The following is a 17814-nucleotide window of genomic DNA, read 5'->3' on the forward strand; positions in this document are numbered from 1 at the left end:
AACAAACTTGGATAATTTTCTCCGGAACATTAGAGGTTGAGGGGAGACGTGATAGAAGTATATACAATTATGAGGGGCATAGATAGGGTGGACAGTCACAACCTTTTTCCTAGAGTGGAAATGTCAAAGACTAGAGGTAGAGCGTTGAAGTGAGAGGAGCAATGTTTATTAGAGATGTACAGGGCACTTTGTTTTGTACAGGGGTGAGTGTCGGGAATGCACTGCCGGTGGTGGTGGAGGCAGCAACGATAGTGGCATTTAAGAGATATTTGGATAGTCATTTGGATATGTAGGGAATTAAGGGATATGGCAGTGTAGGCAGATGAGAGTTGGTCTCGGCATCATGCTTGCATGGACATTATGGGCTGAAAGGCCTGACATTATACATGACATGAACATTATGGGCCGAAAGGCTACACTGTTTGCTACACTGTTCTATGTTCTAATTGGGTGGCAATGACAGAACATGCAAAATATAATTGGCACACCTAGCTCTAATGAGTGTGTAAATATTGAGAATTGCAGAGAATTGAACTTAGCGCTGCTTTAACATTTAACACTGATCTCACACTTAACCAATATCATTAGCAATGTCAATCTGGCCAAGGTAACAGAGGGTGAACATGACCTAAAACAAAAACCTGATTGCCAGAAAGGGAAATATAGGGAGAGGGAATGCAAAAGAAAATGATTCATTTATCCTGAAATTGAAGTGCTGAATATTCTCTGACATTCATACTTTAGAATTTAATTAATTTAAAAAAAGGGAAATTCTGCTTTTTCTCCAGGGATGAATGCTCATCTCTTGGTCAGAGTGATTACAGTTGTGATTACAGCAGGACTGTCTTTGGTGCACAAAGGACTTTTTTTTGGGACTGATAATGAGGTCTTCCTCATTGGAGACCTTTGATCCATTTTTAATCAAACGTTATCTTGGATTAAATGTTGTATCCTTCATCCTTTATCTTGCACTGTGGACGGCTTGATTGTAATCATGTATAGTCTTTTCTTAGACTGGATAGCGCGTAAACAAAAGCTTTTCACTGTACCTAGGTACATGTGACAATATTAAACTAAAATTGTGATTACTAATTTTTTGTTTATTATTTATTGTTTGTGTACTGTGTTCACAGGCCTGTTATGCTGCTGCAGGTTCATTGTTCCGTTGTCAGTATATATGACAATTAAACACTCGACTCTTAAAAATAATAAGTGATTGCCTGCAGTCCAATAAAACATTTACTGGTCCCATCCAAAAATTAATTGAATTCTTACTCCAAAAGGGAAATAAAGAATGGGGTGTGTCAACTAAGAAACATTGTCAGAAACAGAATTGAAAATTGATGAAATTTGCCTCAATGAAGAATGGAAAATGATCTTGACAATGTTCAAATGATCACAAACTCCTCTGAATATCAACTTTGATACAGGTTTTATTAAATATTCTGTACACTATGGCATGGTTAAGTTTAGAATGACACTTGTGTGGTTTTGACAAAGTTATTGAATCCATCTGCAGTTGAATTGAAAACAAGACTTTTCTGCCTGGAAACTGCAGACTATTAGATGGTCAAGAAGCTGAGCAATAACTTGTAAGCTTTGAATGCAAGGATAAAAAGAGGTGGAAGTTTGAACATAACCATGGTTACTATGAATGGCAGTCGATTATATGACAATTAGATTTCAAACACCTGGGAGAGAATGAGATTGACAAATATAATGCTTTTTCCAGATATAAAGTGAGCTCTGAAATGAAAATGGGAATGCAGAACATAACAAAATTAAATGCTGATTAGATGAAGGACACCATTTCGTCAGATAGCCTACCAACTGTTGTCGCCAACTCAGCAAACAGCCAACACCAGTCTGATAAGCTATCTCACTGAATGGCAAGATGATGCAGAAGCTGAATGTGAAAGAAAATTTACACCTGGTTTTTGAGGGGAGAAAGTAAACAATGAAGATACACAGAATCTTACCTGTTTCTGAGTCAAACTAGTACATTTCAAGTAATGAATATTGGGTTTAGAACGTCTGACTACAATATTTCACCACAGCTACATTTAGTTGCACAAATGTAGTGCCACTGTAACAGATTGTAATTTACGAAACAAATCCAAACTCCACACTTGAGATTCAAAATTGAAATTTACACAATTGGACAAGTTTCCCGAGTGTGTGGTCAGGCAGCAGCACCTGTCTTGGGTTTCACTATGTGGAGTGATCATCGGTTAAACTCCAATGAACAAAGACTATAAAACCCAACCTTATCTTTCTAGATTAATATGATCAGAAACGTGGAGCTATCTAAACTGCTGAAGATAAGACCAGTTTCTGAACCAGCAATAAAAGATACACCTCTTCAATCTTTTATTTTCATACAATACATTGTTCACTTTTTGAGGAATTCAAATTACTTACCATCAGGCAGATGAAAATATTGAGAAATAGTGCTAAAGTTTACTTTATGGATTAGGATAATGGCCCGTTAACTATACAGGACAATTAAATTTTAATCAAGTACGATTTTGCACTCACTTCGCTTTTTAGTAGTTTCCCACAAACCCCAAATTTTTGAGCGACACTAAGATCCAGAACCTGTGAGCTAAAACTGTGGGTTAGACAATTGTGGAACGCAGGTGCTATCAGAGAGTTAACTAACTTTGGACTTACTGCTATTTTTCCTGACGTGTTTTCAATCCATTTTTGTGCCCGATGGCAATGCTAATGTGCTGAGAGGGAACTGGACTGAAATCTGCCTGGTACATCATGCAGAACACCAGAACCATATACATTTAAGTTCACAAACTTCACTGAAAGACTTAGAGATCACCATAATTCCAAGTTTATTCCAGTTAGAAAATGCAATAATTGAAACAGAATCAGTTTCTCCAGTTGACAGCTCCTAAAGAGAAGCTTCTGAAGGATCTCTTTCATGCAACATGTCTCGCACAGGGATAATTTAAGATGTACACTGTGACCTAAAATCAGATCTCTGATTTGTTATTTCACTCATTATGAATGGTCCTATATTCAGGGGAAGTCATTGAGTTTATACTTAATTGGCACAAGTACTTTAAGATTTTAATATTTTACACGATCATGACATTCCCCATCAAACGGACAGAGTCAGACTAAGGCTGAGTCTGCAAAACGACAATGCAGTTTTATAAAGCCAAGTTGTGTGTTTGTGTTAAAATTTACAGAATACATATGACATTGTTTTCTGTACAATTGTAGATGGGCTGGTTTTACAGCTTTTCTTTCATTATCACTGTTGAAAATGCAAATAGAGGTGAGCATAGAGTTAGGTGCATCAGGCACAAGAGAACAACACTGCCTAATAGGGAGATAAATAAAAACCAAGGATTGTGATATCTATAAACTTCTTTCACAAATCCACATATGTTTGCTCACATTTACCATATCTACCCTGTCAGCAAAAGAGGAGAAATAACGTGATAAAAAATTAACGCCTCTGCTTTTTTCTCTGCTAAAATGGAGAGTACACTGCAGATGATGGTATGACTAGAGCCTCACCCAAGCATTGAACACTGATGGGGCCTTCCATTCACTAAAACCTGCAGCATCAGACCACAGCTCAAACAGTTGCTGGTGAGTAGGCAGCGTGAAATCTCAGCACCAAGGTGAATGGACAGATTATGCGGAGGAAGGCGTTAATATAGGGAAATGATGCAATAAAAAGGAGGAACTATTGTAAGAGGTTCCCATTTAACTATTTCAGTGCAGTAATCTCTGTTAGAGCTTGAGCATTATTTTCAACCAGTGCCACAAGTGGCAAGTATTGAAAAACAGTGCTGCAATTCTTTATTTATGGAGCTAAAATTACCAACCACTGTGCCAAATATGGCCAACCTTTGATGGTTAAATAGGAATTGTGGGAATATACTTGCACCTCAAGACAATGCAATATTGGTGTTTGGGCCGATGTGCTTTTTGCAAACCATGTCTTGTTTATTCATTCATGTGCCCAAAGTAATTGGGAGATGATCCAACTCATTGCTTTCATCTGAATTCCATGCCTAATATTTACATCTATCCTACAATTTCCTTTATGCCATTTAACACCATTCATTGTTAACAAGGCCTCTACTGAAGCCAGGATTCTTTAAAAAAAAATTAATAATGGAGACAATAAATGGGCAAGAATCCACAGAAGTAGACTCCGTCCGGGCTGGAATACTTATGATAAGCAGAAATAATTCTCTCAGAACTTGTAACTGTATACATTTATAACGCACCCTCTCTGCCTCCCTAAAATAATTCCAGTTCGTGGAATCAAGCAGCAGCAGATGGTTGTTAGGAAATCACTATCTAATCTGGGCCTCCTGTTGACCCTTCCTCAAAAAAAAGTTTATTTTTCATTTCATTTTCTCCTCGGTGTATTTCTGCAACTGGATCCGTTTAGCGTAACTCTGGGCCATGGAATTAACGATGGACAGAATGAAGTAGCACACCATGACAATGACTATTTTCTCAAACAGCCACGACAGCCAATTTTCACTCTGAGGATTGGGGTGAGGGAAAGGGTGAAAAGAAAAGAAATAACAAAAAAAATATTAATACAAGTTGAAATCAATAGCAACCGTTTGGCAACTTTTGTTAGGGTTAAGAACAGTTTTCTCTGTTATAAAATAACCACAAAATCCCAAATCTAAGTATGCTTTAACTTTTTTAACTAATTCACAATGTGAGCAGTAAAATTGTGCCGGAGAATAAAGCAAAAAGAATAAAAGTTTATTTTGCATGCTGTGCCAAAATTTAATATTAAACCAACTAAGTATTTGTAAATCTTTATAGATAGCTTCACATATCCCCAGATAAAGTGTATCATTTAATATTTTAATCAAAAGGATGGTTTAATAAAACAAGTTATGAACACGACAAAATGCTATTAAAAAACACGGCTATAGACAGAGTAGTTTGTTTAATCAAATCAAGAGCATTATTGCAAACATAATGCATACAAATTACTACTGCAAATGACCATGCTGCTTCAGTCCTCAATGAGGTATACTCTTCACATTTCCAATATCCTAAATTAATTGTTTAGTGCATTTGGGTGTTGCTTTTCTGAGATATGCAGATATATCATTTTTTTAATGATAATTTTATGCTTCCCAATAGAGGTTTGGTTAAAAAACCTTCGCAAAAATCTCTCTGCAAAATAGCTAATAAGATGCAATCCATTGCCAATACTTTAGATTTGTTGGTCATATATTTGAGTCTTTGATGCGCAGACCAAAGGCCAATGTAGTTTCAGGAATCTAGATCATAATTTCTTTGATGGGTCGAGTTAAGAGTTTTCAATCTGGCTGAGGTCATTAGATGAAAACATATTAAACCTGAGAACATGTCTACAAGTATCACTTCAGTCTGGAACCCGACTAGGGAAGGAGCGGATGGCAATTTGGTTCACCATCTCTTCTCTCATGAGCATGGTCAATCCAGTTAGGGTTGGCAGCAAAATGGCTGCTACTATGCCCGGCAACTGGAGATCTAAAAACCCAATGTAGGCCAGAATAGAGTCCGAATCAAAAGAGGAGAAAATCTTTGACATCTCACATAGATTCACACACACTATCTTTTACAAGCAGACAGTTCTTACCAATCTGGTACTGGGATCAACACTAATTCAATGTGTGCATTATTAAGAGATTTAGTTATTCTGCATCTATATCAAAATTGAAACAGTGGCGAAAAGCCAAAATAAATACAAATTCTTTAGGATTCCAGCAGGAACTTGTCTACACTGACTTTAAGAAATGAAATAAAACACAAATGTATATTCAAATAGCTGGTCAAAGACTGAAAAACAATATTTAGTTTCAAAAGAGAGAGAATGTGCAAAGTACACCCCCACAAGTCTATTCCATCTATTTATGACTTCAAAGATAACAAATGGGAGCACTACTGCACACTTCTTTCACCAATATCACAATAGTTTCAAACTATCATAGTTGGTAGACAATACAGCAAAGAAAAAACATGTACATTAAGTGATTAGTAATCAAAAATAACAGTGAAGATGAGGTAGAGATGTGGATCTCCCAGAAACAACTTCTGGCAAATCTTTAACAATTAAAATAGGTTTTTCAATTTTGTAGTTCAAAAATAAAATTGGGCAAAGAACAAGAACTGATCAACAACAGAAAGTACTTGCATGGTGTGCAAAATATATTGGTCAATTCATGGCAGCATGACACACAATAGCTATTCCATGTGAGGAAGTAATTAATTTTTCTTAAAGTTGCATAAGTTGGGCTTGGTAAGTATTACACGTCACCTTAACCACAAAGCAGGAACTAAGTTTGTTTTTTGAGGGGTGTTAAGAGTTTGGGGAGAAATGCAATTTAGATGATCTTTCTAGAAAGATTTTGGATGGACAACTAATACATTGTCTTGCCATAAACCATGTTATACTCAAACCCTGAATTATAAAGGTGAGAGCACTACATTCAAACATTAAAAAAAAATGTTTTCAGCAAAGGGGAAAATATCTTAAACTAAATTAACTGCTAATAGAATTAATACTGGCCCAATTTTTTATTCTACATGTGACATTTAAGGCGTCTTTCTCAGCCTCAATGAAAATTGTGCTATTTAAATGTTTCCCTTGGAATCATACTGAAAATACTCAAAGCAAAGTTCTGGTCTTCATTGCTCTTTTTCTGGGACAAGTTAAATACACCAAACTTCAGGTAATTCACACAACTACCAGAATTTTTTTGCGAAGAGGAAGTTTGAGGACCACATTCTTTCAGCAATCCTAGAGACACAATTTCATTGATAGATTTTCGGCCAATTTGTGACCTCATTTCCGAAACTGACCCATTACCCAATTACGATGGATTTTGCACTCGTCCACATACACCAAACTGTTGGCTAAAAGAATGACAGACATAGACCAATAAACATTTTTAACACTAAAGATATAACATTAGTGGAATTCTTACCGCTTCTATTTTCTCTCCAGACTTGTGATGCAGCTTGTGCTTCTGGGCCTCCAGGTATTCTTGGAAGGGCTTTTGAAGTGATGGGCCTAACCTTGGAATTGCCCTGTGTAAAATCAATTTCCAAGAGGGAAGAAAAACATAAATTTATTATTACTCACCTGTAAGAGTGCAACACAAACTTCAAACAAATTAACAAGTCATTAAGACTTTGCACATTTGGGATCATCGTTCATTATGATTAAGGTAGGAGCAGAGGAGGAACTCAAGTAGTGTACTGGCAGACCAGAGTATCTCAAGTGAAAGATTCTCACAAGCCTGGCCCCATATATCACCGTCAGTTCCTGTAAAATCTAGTTTAAACTGATCAATGAGGAAGTGAGTCGGCAGTGTGTCATTGCCAGCTAAGAAAGAAACTACACTCCCACTCCATGTATGACTCGCCCCCACAGCTCATCGAAGGATAGCCACTTCCGAATTTAGCAGTCCTTATAAGGAAATGAAGCATTTCTTTACTGTTAAAATGTTCATACTAGCTCTTCCTCCAGTTTTACGCGCGCACGTACACACATACAACCACGCCCAACCAGGATTCAACAGTTGGTGATTAACCAACGAACAAACAAGGTACAATGAATCTTTTAGTAAGGTTGCTTCATATTTATTCCCCCGCTCCATATCACAATATATTTTTATTGAAGTAAAAGGGCCATTACCCTTACACGGAAAGTCCTGACTCATGCAATGTTACAAGATACTTTATATATTTCTAAACCTCTTGTGGTCTCATTGCAGAAATTACTAACAATGGAAAGTCTTAAACTGTTTTGGGTGGAACAAAGGAAAAAAAAAGAAAGGTTTAATTGGAGATGAACCCAGATTTACACAATATATTTTCTTGTACCACGAGGCAGCAATTCTCATGAGTAACTTTTTTTTATCAATTCTACAAGGGACACATTTTTAAACAATACACTACTTAGAAGTGATTCACTGTTCTGGATACCATCTTATCAATTTAAACACACTCCATTTCTTTATAAAAAGGATATCAATAAATTTAGCCCACAGGAAACCTCAGCAGAATTATTTTTAAAAATGACGCTGATTAGAGAAATGGACTAAAACAGATATTTCACAAAATTTCTGCTTTACGCAAGCTGATTACTCATTGCATTGTTAAAAAATTAAATCAGCCTTGTTCAATAGAAAACATTCTTAAAATATTTTATAACAATTTGAAAGAGACTATTCCCAAACTGTATAATGAAAGAAACTTCAGGGTCCCATTTTTGCTTGTGTACTTTTGAATTCGTAAAGAATGCTTGAAGATATGGAGTTGAGCTAGATGTACTACTTACTAAATATAGGATATCCTATCCCCATATCTAATTGTATCCATTCCGTACACCCCACTCAAACTGCCTATGAGACACGAGTAATGTGGAAAGGAACAAAATATTTCAATACATATCACCTTTGCAAGAAATATTAATTAACTTTAGTCCTTTGTCCTGAAACAATTCCGACTATTTGTAGTTTGAATGTAAATAATTGCATACGCCAGTCAAGCACAATTGATTTGCAAGCTGCAGCAAACTTCACAATTTAATTTCTCCTTTTCCTGGTAGAGTTTTCATAACTTCTGGCATACTAGCCAGTATGATCCAAACTATAAATGCAATACAGGACTTTAAACCATTGTAGCAGATGCACAAGTCCTGGATGACATGCAACTAACATTCAATCCTGTCAAAATTCCCAAATGTAGAGCACATTCCAACTCAAGGCAAAAATCTTAAGGGTGATCCACAATAAACACAAAGTCATATATTAGAGGCTTGTACAGCATTCATGCTCTCTTCCACAATAATTTAACATTAATTTAACATTATTGCACAGATTTTAATTTATTTGACCACCATGTGTCCGTCACCGAGTTAAATTCTGGGGTTTGGATAAGTTCAATGTCATTATGCTAATCAAGGTATTCATGGAGACTGCAAAGAAGACAGGCAATGGAACCCAAAAGCATTTTGAGATTCTTGAGCAGCCTTTGAAAAAGTCCTGATGGAAAACTGAAATAATATCACATCTTGGAGGATTGCTGCCCAGAGCTTGGATTGGAATTTAATTAACTGCATGTTACATAGGCAGAATTAGATATTTAATGGTAGTGACCGCACAAGATGGAATCCTGCATGGATCAATAGTAGAACTGTGGCTTAACCAGGAGCTGCATGGAGTACAATAAAGAAATGACCAACAATTTGTAAGGTAAAGCAAAGGTGTACAGACATTTGTATCATGGTTGTAAACAAAAAGTTTATGGGGAAAGAAACCTATGTCTGGCAAATGTCCTTTAGTGTTTACAAGAACAGTAAGTTGGACAGGACCATTCAACCTCATGCCATTTCACTGTATTCAAGGTAGCTGAAAGGGGAGAACCACCGTTAAAGATAAACACCTAACCAGGGTGTTGTGTAAGCAAGTAATGCATCAATAAGTGTAGCTCAGACAACCGCTTTAAAAAAAAAGTAAGGGTCTCGACCCGAAACGTCACCCATTCCTTCTCTCCCGAGATGCTGCCTGACCTGCTGAGTTACTCCAGCATTTTGTGAATCGTGCAGAAAACACTATGACCTACTCTTTCTTTGTTAATCACAAAAGGACAGCATAACCTGTCAGTAGACATTGTCAGCTTCAACAGAATAAAATAAAACAAATAAAAACAGAAAATACTCCGGTCAGACATTATTTGGTAAAAGGGAAACTGAGTATGTTTCAAGCTGATGACCCTTAATCAGAACTATTAAAGGATTTACTGGAAGTTACAAGATAATCAGTGTGCTGTTTGAATTGCCTTGGCATCATGCCATTCAACTGTGGTGATCTTAATTTGATGAGATGTCATCAATCCATTGATCTGATTATCTAAAAGAGCAATCAACTAAGAAATGAGGAACAAGAAACTGTAGGTGATGGCTCACAAAAGAAGACACAAACTGCTGGAGTAGGCAGCATCCCTGAAGAACATAGGTTAAATTTGAAGAAGGGTCAACACCGAAACATCACCTATCATATTCCCCAGGTGTGCTGCCAGACATGCTGAGTTACTCCAGAATTTTGTGTCTTTTTTCAACTAAGGACTGATTTCATTTACCGACTTAGACCATCCTTGGTTTAAACCCCATTTGCAATAATTAATGGATGACTTACCAATTCAGTCGATATTTTAAATGTGATCAGAGTAAAGGTGAAAAATGCTTGGGGTGACTGCCAATGACATTCATTCATTCTACCATATTTTAATGATGGGCATGACTATGTAAACTAATCCTATGGCCACAGACTGAACAGATGGTTGCACCTGGGAGAGATGACAATTATCCGAAATCTGTTTCCTTTCCTTCATAATCTTGAAATATTTTGGGGGTGACTTCTAACAAACACCTGAAGTTATTGTTCATTGTGGACACTAGTTAAATAATAGCCTCCTGAATGTGTCCACTGGCCACCTGTTTGGATCATTCCATCTTCGTAACTGTATTTTATACCTCATTAGATCATTCTCTGTAAATTAATGTCAGAGATTTCTGCAACCCACATGTATTGGAATATCAGTACAATTAACAGTCTTCTCAGTTAAAATCAATTCTGACTGTATGAAGTCCTTGGTTGCCTTCCCAGCACTCCACATAAATAATGTAATCAGTACTCAACCTGATGCTTCCATATACTTTCTGGCAGCTTACATCAAGTATTGTTAAAGAGAGCTAATTAAAGTGCTTTGTTGCCTTGTGTCACTTCAACTAACCTATGCTAAACTAACTAACTAACAAAGGTTAAAGTAACTACTATTGTTTTGAGACTTGCCGGCTAATGAGTGATGCTCATTTGTCATGGAGAATGAGTGTTCATCAGAAAGAAGTAGGCTAGTTTGCATGTTGGATTTAACTACATGATTGAGGGATTACTTTTTCTTAGAAGCTTTAATTTTCACTTTCAGTCTAGAACAGAAAGGTCAGTATGGGAATGGGAAGGGGAAGTAAGATGGTTAGCAACCAGGAGATCCAGTAGGTCTTGGTAGACCTTGCAGAAGTATTCTAATCTCAGGTGTCTGTAGTTTGTGTGGAGTTGCATGTTCTCTCGTAACTGCATGCATTTCCTCTGTGTGCTCTGGCTTTCTCCTAGACACTTTCTGGCAAACGCAAGTTACTCCTTGGAGACAGTAATTGCAAGACAAATTAAAGTAGAATTGATAGGCATGCGAGTGGGAACAAGGGGCAGGGATACTGGGAAAATGAGGGAGAATGACTTTTAGGATGGATCTGCTGCAAGACATTCTTGTCATAGAGGGAGTACAGAGAAGGTTCACCAGATTGATTCCTGGGATGGCAGGACTTTCATATGAAGAAAGACTGCATAGACTCGGCTTGTACTCGCTGGAATTTAGAAGATTGAGGGGGGATCTTATAGAAACTTACAAAATTCTTAAAGGGTTGGACAGGCTAGATGCAGGAAGATTGTTCCCGATGTTGGGGAAGTCCAGAACAAGGGGTCACAGTTTAAGGATAAGGGGGAAGTCTTTTAGGACCGAGATGAGAAAGTTTTTTTTCACACAGAGAGTGGTGAATCTGTGGAATTCTCTGCCACAGAAGGTAGTTGAGGCCAGTTCATTGGCTATATTTAAGAGGGAGTTAGATGTGGCCCTTGTGGCTAAAGGGATCAGGGGGTATGGAGAGAAGGCAGGTACGGGATACTGAATTGGACGATCAGCCATGATCATATTGAATGGCGGTGCAGGCTCGAAGGGCCGAATGGCCTACTCCTGCACCTATTTTCTATGTTTCTATGTTTCTAAGCTGACATGGGGCCATGGATCAAATGGCTTCTTACATCATCAATAGAAGGAACAAGTAGTTGTTGGCCTCGGACATCATTGCTGTACTTTCTCCAGAGTTTCTTCAGTTAAAACATCTATGAACCCTATTCATATCAAACCCTGAATTTACATATGTTGATAATATTTGTACTAGTTAACAGATCAGGCTGTTGCTACACACCAAGAGACAGGGAGAGCATGATCACTTTCTCAAAGGTGTCAGAGGTTATGGGGAGAAAGCAGGAGAATGGGATTAGGAAGGAGAGATAGATCAGCCATGATTGAAAGGCGAAGTAGACTTGATGGGCGGAATAGCCTAATTCTACTCCTATTCCTTCTCGTAACCTTCAACAGCATCATACAAAGCAGTATACAAAGTGCTGGAGCAACTCAGCAGATCAGACAGTATCTGTGGAAGAAATTGCTAAGTGACATTTCGGATCGGAACTGTTCTTTACACCCGACCCGAAAGGTGGCCCATCCATTCTCTTCACAGATGCTGCCTAACCCGCTGAGTTCCTCTAGCATTATTATTTGCTCAAGATTCCAGCATTTGCAGTTCCTTGTGTCTCCATCAAAGCAATATGTAGGATTTAGCGCTGTCCCTCTCCCCCAACATAGACTGACCCAGTCACATCTTCACCACTAAAGAGTAGGATAGAAGCTGGGTATTCTATGATGACTGGGTGACACGTCGGTAGAGTTGCTGCCTTACAGCGCTTGCAGCACCGGAGACCCGGTTTGATCCCGACTACGGGTGCTGTCTGTACGGAGCTTGTACATTCCCCCCCCTCCCAAGTCGTACACGTTTGTAGGTTAATTGGCTTGGTAAATTTAAAAATTGTCCCTAGTGGGTGTAGGATGGTGTTAATATGCGGGATCGCTGGTCGGCGCAGACCCGGTGGGCCGAAGGGCTTGTTTCTGCACTGTATCTCTAAACTAAAGTAAACTAAACTAGACTGGTTCATTTCCTGATCACTTGGATTACTAAGTAAGAAGAGTTGCTGCTTGCCAGGAGTGGTACAGCTACAATGTTCAACTAGCTGAGTGGTGAGCCTTCAGTATCAAAAGCATGGATAAGCTACAGAGTGCATAGCTGACTCATGGCTATTTAAACACCACCTCCCTCTTGGGAGTGTCGACTGCAAACCTAAAAGGATTAAATGTTCTTGGAACATCACATCCTGGTTTTGACAAACATTACAGTTTCCAAGTCAGATTCCTTACCCCAGCAGCATGACAGGAGCTTTGCTCCAGAATCTGCAGCAGAAGGTTCTTCCCCATCATATGCAATAATAGAAGACTAACACCCGTGTTTTCTTCATCTAAAGAGCTCACTTTAAAATTGATTTATCGCATCCCAGCTGCAGTATCGTGCAATCCTAGACATCAGATTTTAGGGAAACTGACACAGAAGCAGCTACAATGTCAGGAGAGAGCTAGATAGAGCTCTTAAGGATAGCGGAGTCAGGGGGTATGGGGAGAAGGCAGGAACGGGGTACTGATTGAGAATGATCAGCCATGATCACATTGAATGGTGGTGCTGGCTCAAAGGGCCGAATGGCCTACTCCTGCACCTATTGTCTATTGTCTTTTGAATCTAAGTCCGTAGAAGTCAAGCACTTGATTTTTTTGAAGACTCTGGGAGATGGTGCAAAGCTGATCATTATAAGGAATTGGAATAAAAATAGGCAAAATAAAATTAAAAACAAGATTCAGGAAGCTGAGGTTTTAAGTATTCCATTTGATATTCCTTTAAGTCTGCAGATCACAGGGAAGACATTTAAGCTGATAGTACGTTTTGTTAAATCATATAACTTAAATTCTTCATGATTCCATCATAAACAACCAAGACATTTACAGGAAATCTTTGTACCTCAATCTCATTTTCCAAAAAGGTGCATTTTGTGCATCCCCATCACCCACCAGCAACTATGTATACCTTGTGATAAACATCAACCATAAATCAGAAGCCTTTATCTAAAATTGAGGAACTTCAGACCCAAAAAGTTGAAGTAAGTTCTCTCACTGTGTGGACAGCATTGTTAACTTTTTTAAACCAAAAATCTAGAACCAAATATCTAAAATGTTAGGAAAATTAAATGAAGGGCAAAAGTGATGTGATGTCAGCACAGTGGTATGCATTGCAAGGGGGACTCTGTGGTTAAGCGATCTGTTTTGTGATAAAACAGAACTAGGGGAAACCAGACTGAATTCATGCCATTAAAATGCTGATGACTAAAGAGCCAAGACAGGGAGAAAGAACAAGATATCTTTCATGTCTGGACTTGTTGGCAGAGGAGCTAGGATGAGAATGAAAGGCAGAAAAAATAAAAACAGCACACCATAATAAAGACAGCTCAAACAAGGAAGTAATTTGTTCTGGCTCCATAACTCCCTGAAAGTGGCAAAACAAGCAGACAGAAGGCATACAGTATGCTTGCTTTTCATAGGTCGGGACATTGAGTACAAAGGTCAGGAAGTCATGATGCAATTTTGTAGGACTTTGGTTAGGCCGCGTTTGGAGTATTGCGTGCATTTCTGGTTGCCCCATTACAGGAAGGGTGTGGAGACTTTGGGAAGATTGCAGAGATGGTTTACCAGAATAATGCTTTGATTAGAGAGTATTAGCTACAGGAAGCTTCATCAGTCTGAAAAAGGGTCTCAACCAGAAACGTCACCCATTCTTTCTCTCCAGAAATGCTGCCTGTCCTGCTGAATTACTCCAGCATTTTGTGTCTACCTTCGATTTAAAGCAGCATCTGCAGTTCCTTCCTACAGGAAGATGTTGGACAGACTTGGATTGTTTTCCCTGGGATGCCAGAGGTTGTGGGCAGACCCGATAGAAATATATAAAATTATGAGAGGCATAGATAGGGTAGACAGTCAGAATCTTTTTCCCAGGATGGAAAATTGAAATACTAGAGGCCATAGCTTTAAGGCAAGAGGGGCAAAGTTTAAAGGAAATGTATGGAACAAGTTTTTTTTTTACACAGCGTAGCAACGTGCTGCCCCGGCGTGGAGGTAGGTACGATAGTGGCATTCAAGAGACTTTTGAATAGACATATGAACATACAGGGAAAGGAGGGATATGGATTATTTGCAGGCAGATATGAGTTGGTCTTGGAAGCATCTTAGGAACTGACATTGTGGGCCAAAGGGCCTTTTCTTGTGCTGTACCATTCAATATAAGTTTATTATTAACATTACTGGCCCTGTGCTTTACTTCATGGAACATAGAGCAGCAGTACATAAATACATACCCTTTGCCCCATGATGGCTTTGCTGGACATGATGGCAAATTAAACTAATTTTCTCTGTCTGATCCATGTACCTCCATATTCCCTGCATTAATAATGTTGTAATTATTAATTATGAATTTGGAACTTCCCCTAAAAATCCATACTTATCTTTATTCATAACTATCTTAAAGCTGATGGAATTGTGATCACTGTTTCAAAAATGCTCTCCCTTTGAAATGCCAGTCACCTTTCCTTTCCCAATGCAAGGTTCAGAATGGTCGCTCGTCTAGTTGGACTATCCATCTACTGTTTCAAGAACCCCCCTTGAATACACCGTAGCAATTTTTCCATGTCTAAGCCTCTGGGACATTTTATATCTTTTCATAATCTGTCTAGATATCTGTTCCTCTACCTCCTCTGGCTATTGGGAGGCCTATAGGATAATCCTGACTTCTTTCTTATTTTTTAGTTCTACCCATGCTTATCTTGATGGCTGAACCCTCCAATAGGACCGTGCAGCGTAGGTTCACTAGGTTAATTCCCGGAATGGCGGGACTGTCGCATGTTGAAAGGCTGGAGCAATTAGGCTTGTATACACTGGAATTTAGAAGGATGAGGGGGGATCTTATTGAAACATATGAGATAATTAGGGGATTGGACACATTAGAGGCAGGAAACATGTTCCCAATGTTGGGGGAGTCCAGAACCAGGGGCCACAGTTTAAGAATAAGGGGTGGGCCATTTAGAACGGAGATGAGGAAGAACTTTTTCAGTCAGAGAGTGGTGAAGGTGTGGAATTCTCTGCCTCAGAAGGCAGTGGAGGCCAGTTCGTTGGATGCTTTCAAGAGAGAGCTGGATAGAGCTCTTAAGGATAGCGGAGTGAGGGGGTATAGGGAGAAGGCAGGAACGGGGTACTGATTGAGAGTGATCAGCCATGATCGCATTGAATGGCGGTGCTGGCTCGAAGGGCTGAATGGCCTACTCCTGCACCTATTGTCTATTGTCTATTGACCGCGAGTGCAGCTTTGACATTCTCCCCGACTAGTATTGCAATTCCTCCATCTCTTTTACCTCCCTCTCCATCACATCTGAAACATCGAAACCCAAGAACTTCAACCGCTTCTGTTGAAAGCGTAATGTGCTTTTTTAAATTAATGAGGTTCGATTTCTTTAAAACACTTATGTAAATATTTTATCAACACTTCAACCTACTTAACATTTTGGTTAACATCCACACATACTATTCTTCCTTCTCATGATTTTAAGATTCTGATCTCTGATCAAGCCACCATTTTGGATCAGCTAATCCAAATTAACTCTTCCAACTCCGCATCCTCAACTGCTTCTTCTCATTCTTGGCCAACTGCTCACTCCTCGACTACTTTTTACTCCCATTCCTAGCAATATATTTTTTACTGATGGATGACACTGGAAAGATTACATTTGATATTGCTCTAGGAAGTTGCTGCAGAGCAATCAACTGTAAGTAAACAATGACAAGAAAGCACCCACCAATATTACAACAGATAGGTTCAGTTACTTACAGGGCATCAATGTAATGGGAGTAGTTATCTTTTCCCCTAATTTATTGAAATAAATTTCAAATAATCACAGAATTTAAACATAGCATTTTATGGTGAAACATTGCAAAGTCTATTACATATGACTTCAACTGTCCCATGTCATAACTTTCAACCATTCGTTGATTTCAGCCAGTGTTAAACTCAGAGCTACACCTTATAAGACTCCCAAATGCCTTTTTCTACAAGTTAACAATCTATGGAATTCTTTGACTTCTTTAGTCTCCACATTCCCCCAAAATCTTCAGGGCCATAATGTACCACTAATCCAAAGTATTTTCATTTTCTTCAATGGTATAGTCCTGTGCTTTGGTCTTTCAAGTAGCTGTGCAACATATACATTCGGTCTCACAATGATAAGAAATAGGTATTGCAAATGCATAAGGGAATTGGATGGATTTCATTACAATCCTGCCTTCAAGTTTCTGGTGTAGTGTTTAATAATAATTGCAAAGTCACAGAACCTCTTAGTCCAGGGGAATTAAATTACAATCCTACAAAAGAGTGTCTATGAGTAATGGAGCAAGATATATTGTAGGTCATCGGGCCATAGAGAATTACAACACAGAGTCAGGCCTTTTTTATCCAACTTGCTCATGCCAATAAGCTAGTTCTATTTGCCAGGATTTGACCCATATCTATATACTAAAACTCTTGTTTGTTTGTTCCTGAACTACAGCCAAAACGGTACACGATAACACGACAATGTTAGGCCCACCTTACTCACCTTTGGTGCTAATGAAAGAAGTTTCATTGAAATCGGTGTTATATTTTTAAAGTTATTCACATTTTAAAGTTTAAATCTATCTCCTAGGGAAGGAGGGGGGAAGGAGGGAGGGGGGTGGAGGAGGGAGGATAAAGGGGTTTGAGGGGGATGGGGGGAGGGGAAGGGGATGGGGAGGGGAAGGGGGACAGGGGGGGAGGGGAAGGGGGGAGAGGTTTGGACCCAATGGGTCCTCTTGGTCTAGTATCCCTCTAAACCTTTCCTATCCACGTACCTATCCAAATGACTATTAAATGTTGTTATTATACCTGGCTCTAGCACATCCTCGGGCAGTCTATTCCATATACATACCACCGTCTATGTGAAAGGTTTTCCCGTCAGGATTCTATTAAATCTTTCCTCTCTTACC

At 38.8% G+C, this 17814-nt stretch overlaps 1 protein-coding gene across 1 annotated transcript in view; it reads right to left on the reverse strand.

Annotated features, from left to right (window-relative positions):
• Positions 1-1450: 1450 nt before the first annotated feature.
• The window catches only part of vmp1 (vacuole membrane protein 1), a 123090-nt gene continuing 106726 nt past the window's right edge, over positions 1451-17814 (reverse strand). The window contains exons 11-12 of the mRNA XM_078422721.1: positions 6978-7080; positions 1451-4526 (exon numbers count right to left, since the gene is read on the reverse strand). Of these exons, the coding sequence (XP_078278847.1) occupies positions 4383-4526; positions 6978-7080 (247 nt within the window). The 3' untranslated portion in view covers positions 1451-4382. The remainder of the gene's footprint in view (positions 4527-6977; positions 7081-17814) is intronic.

This window comes from Rhinoraja longicauda, chromosome 26 (assembly GCF_053455715.1).
Source record: "Rhinoraja longicauda isolate Sanriku21f chromosome 26, sRhiLon1.1, whole genome shotgun sequence".
Classification (NCBI taxonomy): domain Eukaryota; kingdom Metazoa; phylum Chordata; class Chondrichthyes; order Rajiformes; family Arhynchobatidae; genus Rhinoraja; species Rhinoraja longicauda.